The sequence below is a fragment of the Biomphalaria glabrata genome, chromosome 3, assembly GCF_947242115.1.
Source record: "Biomphalaria glabrata chromosome 3, xgBioGlab47.1, whole genome shotgun sequence".
Lineage (NCBI taxonomy): Eukaryota > Metazoa > Mollusca > Gastropoda > Planorbidae > Biomphalaria > Biomphalaria glabrata.
The window spans coordinates 41,772,931-41,783,678 of NC_074713.1; the positions used below are offsets into that span (position 1 = coordinate 41,772,931).

The 10,748-nt window shown below is 35.6% G+C and overlaps 1 protein-coding gene and 1 long non-coding RNA gene across 8 annotated transcripts in view; one reads left to right on the forward strand and one right to left on the reverse strand.

The window, feature by feature from the left end:
- LOC106055403 (echinoderm microtubule-associated protein-like 2) overlaps positions 1 to 10,748 on the reverse strand; it is a 39,002-nt gene that overhangs the window by 17,459 nt on the left and 10,795 nt on the right. Inside the window, exons 1-4 of one of the 7 annotated variants that reach the window (XM_013211652.2) lie at positions 7,854 to 7,989; positions 4,612 to 4,830; positions 4,259 to 4,402; positions 2,653 to 2,908 (exon numbers count right to left, since the gene is read on the reverse strand). In XM_013211652.2, the coding sequence (XP_013067106.2) occupies positions 2,653 to 2,908; positions 4,259 to 4,402; positions 4,612 to 4,681 (470 nt within the window). In that variant the 5' untranslated portion in view covers positions 4,682 to 4,830; positions 7,854 to 7,989. Of the gene's footprint in view, positions 1 to 1,268; positions 1,288 to 1,500; positions 1,568 to 2,652; positions 2,909 to 4,258; positions 4,403 to 4,611; positions 5,034 to 7,853; positions 7,990 to 10,748 lie in introns of those variants that run through there. The other 6 variants (XM_056025136.1, XM_056025137.1, XM_013211649.2 and 3 more) reach the window with 6 other exon arrangements.
- On the forward strand, positions 7,074 to 8,659 carry LOC129925386 (uncharacterized). The gene is made up of 3 exons (XR_008777147.1): positions 7,074 to 7,169; positions 7,260 to 7,410; positions 8,044 to 8,659. It is a non-coding gene; the product is annotated as an uncharacterized LOC129925386 (long non-coding RNA).

Below are 10,748 nucleotides of genomic sequence, written 5' to 3' on the forward strand. Positions count from 1 at the left end.
ATGCGGGACGTTATGATACATTAACATAATTATATATAGTACCAAAACCTGTGTGCCTACTACTGTAGCTCAACATACAAGATACAGGTGAGGGCTGCGTACATGTGCTGCAGTTCGGGGATATGAATAGATGACTACGCTATAATGGATTCATCTGAAAACAAACATAAAATGACAAGCTTCACAACACACACACACAGACCGCTATTTCAACCTTCAAGGACACACACAAATGTAGATTTTATTTGTATATCAAGTATGACTTTAATAGTTTGTATATTCCTTTCACTAGGTTTGAAACAAGAGCGCCCAATAACAGAACTCTTCAAGTCAAAAAATGTAGAAATGATTAACCGTGACAGATCTAGATACTAAGATTCTAATAATGACCAGTCAATGTCACGAGTGCTGGGGTTCAAATCCTGAACACAAAAAAAAAAAAAAATTGATTCGAGTGAAGAAAACGAACTGCTTCCATCTCAAGGGCAAGGCATAAAACTGAAGAGTCGGTCCCTAACATAATCAGAAATACTCGTCATTTAGAGGAGTAGATTTTGTCACGTCTAGATAGCTTCAGACTATAGGGTCCATTTTGTACTCAACTTCTGCAGCAAGCATGTACGTGACACTTCTAATACATTTTGTCACGTCTAGATAGCTTCAGACTATAGTGTCCATTTTGTACTCAACTTCTGCAGCAAGCATGTACGTGACACTTCTAATACATTTTGTCACGTCTAGATAGCTTCAGACTATAGTGTCCATTTTGTACTCAACTTCTGCAGCAAGCATGTACGTGACACTTCTACTACATTTGTGTTCAAGGGAGACAGTTACTTCTAGTGAACTTTTAAGTGCATCAGTGCAGATTCTCTAAGCAAAATTCCCACTTCCATGATTCCTAGCATTGGACATGAAGGTAAATCTACACCACAAGTAATTCTGAAACTATCCATTGATTGGAAATAACTCTGGAGATATGGTCAACAAGCTGATAATACATCAGGCCAGTAAGTCCAAAGGAACAAGTGACATCAGACACACAAAATCCAATGAAAATATTGAGCAACTTTTAAAGAATAGCTGGGTCACTGGTTTGGGTTGAGTTTTACTATTTTTCAATCTTTTAGTCATAACAAACTGTTTACACTTGCATTATTGAAAGTAAGTGTGTTTGAATAAATATATTTAATGCATGTGTTTATTATATGATGCAATATAAATATATAGAGAGAGACTGCCAGGGATAATTGTATGGCTTAGCTTACCTTTGTCACCTGGGCCCACACTAGAGATAACTAAATGATGATATTATGCAATGCAATTAAACTGAGTCACATCATACAGGATTGTTAACATTGACAAAGCTCTGACACAAAGTTCTTTAAGACATTCATCAGGTCAACAGACAAAGCAACAGACTTCAGGGGACTTAAAGAGCTGTATAAATAAATCTAGAAAAGACTGCACTAGTGGTAGACATTCATTTGTGCAACTTACAAGTTTCAAACCTGACAAGCACATGACAACAACATATCCTAGTGGACCAAGCTTGGTGTAAGTTAGTGTATGTGTAGGTTAGTGTATGTGTATGTTAGTGTATGTGTATAAGGAAGTAAACCAAAGAAAAGAGGCAAACAGGAAGTAAGTGAGAACTCAAGTTTCTACATCAATAACACTAGAAGTACAGCAAGTCAGAGTTCTAACAAAGAATTAGTTTAGCATGGCTCAGTAATACATTGAGTAGCCTCCCTTTGTCCTAAAAAAAAAAAATTTAACCCTAAAACACAAACTAAAAAAAACAAAACATTTATTTCCTGTAAAAAGAAATCCACCATACCAAGAGATCAACAATAAACAATGGTTACTGTTTACAACAGTGGTATAGCTAGTCTAGTGGTGTCAAATGATATAGGCTTCACAGATTTAAAAAAGGGGATGGGGGGGAGGGGAGGTCATTAAGTTGTTCGAAGTAATGATGTTTGAGTCTTGAAATGATTAAAAAGTAACATTATTTTTTGTAACTATGTTAACAGTTTAAATGACTATTTCCTGTCACATTTTATTGACTCTGTGATGTCTCAAACAAAATTTACAGAAACAAAAAACTTTATTTATTCCACCAGACTTTGAAAATTATTTTTTAATTTAAAAATGTAAGAAAATATTATAATACTTTCATTAATTAAAAAAAAAAGAAAAAGAAAAACACTATTTTATTAATTATATTGTAATTCAATTTAATTGGCTTTTGCAATGACAAAAACTCTTGCATTGTAGGGGGAAACAGATGTTGGTCTCTAGTGTAGACTAAATGACTGACTGGCTATACCACTGGTAGACAAAAATAAAATAAACAATCTGTTAAACTTTGTGTGTGTGTGTGTGTGTGCAAATTGATTTTGTAATCCAGAAAAATGGCCATGCATAATTAGAGAAATAAATTTGAAACTCAATTTTCCTTTCAGTATTATGTTGTTATAAGAGGAATGCAAAACAATTAGAATCCAAACAAAAAAAAAGTTGTAGATATTCTGTTTCAAATGTGCAAAAACATTTTTTATGACTGAACTACTTGAACAGTCCATAACATTCAGATTATACATTGGATAAAACTAATGGTAGAATGTATCTTTACGCACAAATACTTACGATGTGGGTGTCAGTGCTGTGTTGGACATCTCCACTGATGTGGACAGAGATGACCATTTGGTTAGAGCAGAAGCATGGCGCACACTTTTGTTGGCAGCCCTGGACGATGACGGGGCATTCCTGTAGGACATGACATTGACATTTTCAAGAGCGTTCATGTGTGATTTACTTGTGCTGCTGCTACCAGTCATGGAACGTGGTCTGCTTAAAGTAAGTCTCATAGCAGACCTGGAGGATGAGGCACTGTTCTGGGAGACTGGAATAGAATATCATATCTATCAGACATAATAAACAAGCAAACCAAACAAAATAATAAGCAGTTTCTAAACACTAGGCCAGGGGTGGCCAACCTATGGCGCTAAAGTGGCGCATTTCCCACTGAGGAAAATAAACATGAAAAAAGCATGCCTGTTCGCAAAAAATGATAATAATCAATTTTAAAAAAGTTTCACAGGAATTTAATTTCCAAGCTATTACGATGCCCATATTGACCGGAATGTTTATAAAGCTAATCTGACCCAAAAAAACAACAACAAAGAACACATAGGTTCAATGTATTTGTTAGCATTGGATTCTGTGTGTGAATATGTATGCTCTATCTTTTGGTTAGCCTTGGACATTTTTTATGTTACATATTTAAGCTTATTTAATTTAAAAAATGATGATAATTGGCCTAAAGTCACTCGAAGGAAAAACCAGATCATGGTCTGACATAAGAGGAAGCAAGTCATGTCTAGGAAATCATCAATTAAAGTGAACTAAAGTAAACTAAGCCCTCAATGACTGGTAGAGTTACTGGATCTGTAATATTGCTTAGGTCTGTCAGATACCGAGGTCAGCAAGCATTTTCATTGACGAAAATGATCAAAAACAAACTGAGGTCATGAAATGAGCTCTTAATATATACATTTAAAACTGCTAACAATGTTCATAAATTATAATTTGACTATAGGTCCTACAGAAATAATAAAATTATATGCAAGCTAAAAATATTAACAAAGAAATAAGTAAAAGTTTTCTTTTGTTTTTTTTTCTTAAATCTCTAACCTCTACTCTACACAAATGTGTAGAACTAACCAAACATGTACAAATGACACTACTTTAAAGGACTTAAACTTGTAAAATTATAAGTGGTGCATCTGAATCAGAAGTGAAAAAAATTGGCCCATGGAACCAAAAGGTTGGCCAGCCCTAAACTAGGCTGAGTGACTAAGTATCCAAATGAAGCTCGGAGAATATTAGACATTTATTTTTAGTTAAAGGATCCCAAAAAGAGGACGCATATTCTAATATTGGTCTAACCAAGGGTTACAAGTATTTACATTTTTTGTTCTTGTCTCATTTGTAAACAAAATTCTTGCAATTAACTATAATCCTTTTGTAAGAGTTCTAAATTCCATCCAAAAGGCATTTCCACATTAACTTTTTATTTATCATAACACCTAAGTATTTAGAGTTAGCTCTCAAGTAACTGGTACACTGTGAATAAGATAAGTAGGTTTTATTGTTTATTTGTTTTTCAATTACCTTTAATAAATGCCACTTTTCATGTTAATGCTATACTAAAATGTTGAGTTAACGGACATCAAAACAGCAAAGTACCTACCCTGCTCCACAGAACCAAGCCTTCTGATGACATCAGCTAAGGCAGACTTGAGGCACACTATTTCATCCTCTTGCTGTTGGACTTTCTTCTCCAGATAACTGACCCTCTCCACCAGGTCCTCTTTGTCATGGTTTAGTAATCCATCTGTAGACATAAAATCACACATTTTTTACACTGACCACCACTAAGCTGCTTTTCTAAAAAAGTGACAGTCTACATTACACAACAACAAAAATGAGCAGCACACAGCTGTCAACCAAGAACATAAGAGATAAATAATGAGCTGCCAAAAGAAAAAAAAATTAGTGATGACAATAAAGCTTTTTTTTTTTGCTGGTTCAACTGGTTCTTACCCAGCACATCTAAACTAGTTTTCACATCATCCTGGTGACATTTGTTCAAGAACTCTGTCATAGACGTCATCCCATCCAGCTAGGTATCAAATTTGGAACAGCAAAAACCAAAATCCAAATTAGTTGAACACAACAGCTTCATCCATTAGAACACACAACTTTTCTCCTTGTCTACAAGTTGTTTTTAATATCAGAAGCAATGTTTAGAAATGTCTAACACTGTTTTCAAAATGAAATTTAAAAAAAATATTCACTAATGATTGTATAAAGTATATCTTTGTGTCATACTGTAATACCATTTAGAAGGAGGGGAAAAAAAAAACACTTTAAAAACTCTAAAACTAAAACACTCAAGAGGCATCTATTATCCCAGAAGTTTGTACAGAAATACCATAATAAGGTATTTAGCTATCTAGATAATGAACACAATACTAACTGCTATCACAAACTGATAACTCAATGACAATGAAATATTACATTGGTTAAAAAATAAAAACTAAGCCTAACTTTGTTGTACTGTGAACAGTCCAACTATTACATGCAGCCAGAGTTCAGATAAGGCCAAAGCTGAATTTTAATCACTAAACAGAAAACAACAAAGAAAAACTATTTTAATCCCCAAGCAATCCCATTGATTGCCCAAGACAGGCGGCTCTTGTTTTATGATCATTGATATGTTAAACTAAGCTACATTTCCTGTCAGCTGGAGATAGCAGAACATTTTCTCTAACAACGTCTAGGAGCTGGGTCACATTTCAAACTCATTCTATTATATGCTACTATTAAACCAGACAGAACAAAATATTTATTCACAACATTGTGATGTGCTTGTGGGATGTGAGTATGAGTGCCTGCTTGGAGGCTTAAGTTCAAAGACAAGTTGAGCTGAGTTGTGACTGCTGAGCTCCTAAAGGCAGCAGTGAAACCTTCCCTCAGTACCCCCACCCCACACAAGAGATTAGACTATAGCATATGGAGTACGCCATACCATGTGCTATCTTATACACAAGCAAGTAAAAAAAAAAGAAATATTGAGCTTACAAATAGTTTACTAGCAGAGAATGAGTCACCTAAAATTCAAACCCACATAATATGTCAGTACAACTTTCAAGACATTTTCTGAAAATAAAACACAAAGCTTTCTATCTTTTCCGTGCCAATGCTGAGTAGACTTGATTTTAACTCATTTGATAATTTGTTGACAAAACAGCTACAAACTTTGAATCCTTAAAGGGAAGATGTTCTTTCTGTTAAGAAGTTTCTTTTTTTAATTCAACATCCAGCAGATGATGGGACATTATCAGGGTCTTAAGCCAGGGACCAGTAGGTCCACAACCAAAAGTGTGAGCAGACGGGTAAGGGTTTATCTAAGGCAGGAGTAGAAATTTATAAATGGGTCAATATGGAATCAAGTTTAAAGAATTACATTCAGACCAATACATTATTTGGAAGAAATGGATTGTTGCTGAGCAAAATGAGTGTTAGCATACTGGGTGGAAAGGGAGAGAAATGAAGAGACCAATAGAATCATACACTACACTTCACAACATTTTCTTTTAGCCTTGTAGATCATTTTGAAATGTCCTTATACAAAGTTTCTTATAGGTTCAAAGTAATAGAAAATGTTAGCAGGTTAAAGTAAAATATTAATAAGACTTTAAATTCTTCTTATTAAAACCTGTGACTAAAGTAATGGCAAGCAAAGTTTAATTGAATATTATGTCTTTCTGTTAAGTCCAACTTGGTAACTTCCTCATCAGTAAGCTGATTTAAAAAGAAAAATGTTTATCTAAAGAGATAATTCCTCAAGAGTTTTCAAGTGTTGATTGAAGATTTTGGCAGCATACAAAATGTGAATTCCCAGGAGTCATCAAAGCAAGAGTGCAAATAAAAAGCCTTGGTCTACTAATCCTAACTCAACAACACAGCAGCAGACAGTTTATCCCTCAGTTGAAGCTCATGGGCAACATGGTTCACCAACAAACAAAGACTTAACAAATGAGGCCGTTTGAAGCTCAGAAATAGTTTCTATTTTAATTATTTCTTCATTAACTATAATTCAGTAATATATATATATCAAAAGGTGCAAGAAATTACTGTTAAGATTAACACTACATTACTCTAATGATTATGATAATTACATCATGCAGACACTAATGTATAAGAAGCCAAATAAGAATTGCATAATGTTCTCCCTTTTGAGGAGTTAAAAAGCTGATCTAATTCTAACATGTTCCCAAAAATGGAGCAATCAAAAAAAAAAAAATATTCCTAGAGATGAACAGAAATAAAATAAAATTATGTGAAACTTGAATAGGAGATGAATGTACAAACTTCAAAATCAAGTTGAGCTTCTGATCTATAACAAGATGTCAGATATCACAGTTGATCCCTCACAAAGTAAAACCTTTACTTTCTATAGCCAAAGATTTGAGAACCACGGCCATTCCATGCATGCCATGGAACAAGCTGCACAGAACAGCACAACAAAGACTAGGCTGAAGAGAAACAACACATAGATAGTAGTTCTAGACAGCAGAAAGAGATTTCTGTGTCAAGTAAGTTCCCAAAATCTCCCAATACTAATAAAACAGTAATAATATTATAAACTCTAATCTCTGGTACAACTAAGCCTTTTTTTTTTAAAGTGTTCAGTATTGAAAGCTTGTCAACCATTGGTGGTGCCTGTATTAAAAAAAACAACAATCTACCAAGTATTACATCATAGTCTAAGAACACTTTTCTCAGAGCCCATTGAATAAAGTATGAATAAAGTCAGAGAGAACTTCTTAGCGGTCAGTAAGTGTTTTAATCTATTCATAAAAAAAATATATAGATCTATATTTAAGAATCATTAATAATGCATCAACAAATGTTCACTTAGTCATGCTACATCAGTGGATAGATTATTGCGAAAGCCCTCTTCTTCCTGGGTCAAATTGATGAAGTATTGCATTAACTAATGACTCGAGTCAATCAACTATTTGTAAGACTCCTCTGATAATCACTAAGCAACTGGTTTATTGATTTAAACACGTGACCAGAATATAATAGCTAAAAAAAAATAATAACACGTCGCGCTAACAGCCTGTAGTAGCCTGTACGTAATTAGGTCAACTACAGTGATTAATATATAAAGCGGCGAAGGCTAGAGTAGCACCGTTTAGTTTCTGTGCGCGAACTCTCGGAGCCGGCCGCACCGAAATATAAACAAACAAGATGGAAGATGATGACACAAGTACTTGGGATGAATCTGTTGACATGGAGATCAGTGACAACTCCTCTAAACGAATCCCACCAAGTCTGCTGATGTTTGATACGCACTCTGTGTTTACGTTAGACTCGTAGCCTACATGTAAAACCTTTTTTTTTCCCCTGTATAGATCTAGTGTTTTTTTTTCATGCGACAGGTTTTTTTTCTTTTTTCTCCAGCACACAGCTGACACGAGCGGGGGAAGAGGTCATTGTTTTATCAGCAGCTGCTTCCTCTGCTGTGTTGTTGTGTATCGATCGAGAGACGTGCACAGCACGCACCACGGTTGGCACACACACACACACAGATGCCAGTGAATATAATGCCACTACAGAAGCCTGACTCACAGGCCGTCACGGGCAGACGATCTGTTGAGCTGTTCAACGTTAAACCATTGTCATCGGCGAAACAGACATGACCCAGACAGCGCGCATTAATGACAATGTTTGGTCATTATATGATTTGGATATTTAATCAAATAGGTCAGCAACATAATGGAGTCACAGCATTTAGGTTGGTGAAACGAGATGAATGCCGACACTGGTGTAACTGGCCTGAGCCCTTGAGCTGAGGTTAGTTAAGGTCATTCCGTCTTTGGTGGAAGTAACTTAGTGATGGTCTGTAAAAGGACGAAAGAGGTTTTAATGTAAATAAAAAAGGTTCCCTTGCTATCAATGATTTCCTTCTAGTTCTACATCCCCATTTTCTTTCTGTCCTACAAACAACTACACACATTTTAACCTCCTTTTAAACTAGAACTGACCTACAGTCTAATTTTACTCACATTTTAACATCCATTTAAACTAGAACTGACCTAGAGTCTAATTTGGCAAGACCAAATATATATATATATAGATCTTTATTACTTTGAAGAAATGTAAGAGAATCGACTTGTCATAGAAAACGAGCACTGAAATCTTTGGCCATACAAAAAGCTGAAGTAGTAACCAACTCAAAACGACATGTTCCAGTTTGAAAATATAGGATATTACAAGCAAATTAGGGTAGCGATAGAAATAATAATAAATGACACCTCCACTTATCCCTTCGTCTGTTGAATCATTGGGGCACCACACATGATCTGTCAAACATCATTCTCTATTCCTCTGTTTTTCGTCTTGACTATTATCTCTTTCAATGACATTGGTGTCTTCCCATCGCTTTGTGTTAGTGTGTTTTTGTTTTGTTTTGGAGAAAGGTCTTTGAGGACCTCGTGATATGACTATACAGTTTAAGTTTGTGTTTTCTGGCTGTGATCAGCAGGTCGTCGTGGGGCCCAATGGCCATTGTGATCCTGTTTCGTATTTCCTCATGTGTGTAGGTGTAGGCGATGTAAATATTTACAAGTATTTACACTGCAGCACTGAAGCAATGAGATTACCGACTGTGATCTTGGCTACACCAAAGTGTATACACACAAGCTCACTATAAAACAGAAGTCGATATTGTTATCCAAGTAAATACATATGTGTGACATCAGTATGACAGGTCAAAGTAGAAAGCCAAGCTCAAGTTGAAGGTCACGCCGATCACAATCACAATGAATTAGGATTTGCATAATTATACGTGCATTTGACACCGCTACAATTATATGCTCGGGGAAGAAAAAAAATGTGTAAGAACACCCAGATAATACAACACCGCCCCACCCCCACAAGGACTAATCCCATTTGAATATTTTAGAGAAAAAAAAAAAGACACAAAGCCTTATAACTTATTCGTTGCAGTAGACGTCAGCATTATAGGTCACGCAGCCCAGGCACGCAGAGGAAGTTTTAATGACCCCACCAAAAACAAGAAAAGTTGAATAAATAACGCTGGTAGACTCATGATTATGAAATCTTGAAACTAAATTGACACACGAAAGCCAAAACTTAACAGCCTTTTTTTTTTTTTACAAAGCTTATATCAATTTACTGAGTCTGTCTGGTAAAAAGTTTGTACACGTTATTTCTCCTACACCCAATCTCGGATTAAGCTGAAATTTTGTACAATTATTTCTTTTACATGACAACACAAGAATCAAAAAGAAAAATTAACCTATTAAGTAAATGCTTTTTGATAATTAATTATTTTGTTAGGCATCTCGAGCAAGGGAAAGAAATAGTACTTGACTGGAGAGTTGGTAGCTGAATAATGAATTAGTTTCCTTTATAGGTCGCCGCTTTTAAGTAAGTTTGAAACAAACAATAGATAACTATACAACCTTCTGTTTTCATAAGCACCTCACTGGTGGAGTGGTTAGTGTGATGGCTTGAGGGGCTAGAGCCAAGAGTTCGAATTCAGGCTCCCCCCCCCCATATATATGTATATGGCTCAAGAGTTTGGACAAGAAGTAAAGGAGAGATCACTCTTTTATTTCTGCATGTTGGACTAGAGTTACTCTACGAAAAAAAAGTGTGGGGGGGGGAGAACAAGTAGTATTTACCCGTCACAAAATAGCAGGGGCGGACTTAACCGTTGTGACCAAGAAGTCATGGAAAGATCACTCTTTTTTATTTCTACCCCACGTAGTTTTAGCGGGGGAAGAGAACTAGTAATCTACTCTGTATTCACCCGTCACTAAATAGCAGGGCCGGACTCAACGGATTTCGCGGGGTCAAGTTTGGGTAGGGATACGGATAATAAGTGAAAGTTACTAGTTTTTGTTAGAAAATAAATTCGCCTTTGCATTTTATTCATTCTTTACTACCTACAGAATTATTTTACGAGCCTTGCGTGTAGCGAAGTCATACAGTATATCATAGATCACGCTCAATAGCCATAATTACCAAATGTTTCAATCTATATTCGAGAATTGTTGACCTCAAGTAATTCTTCATTAGTTTGAGGCGCGAGAAGCTTCTTTCACCAGATTCCACAATTACGGGTATTGCATAATGCC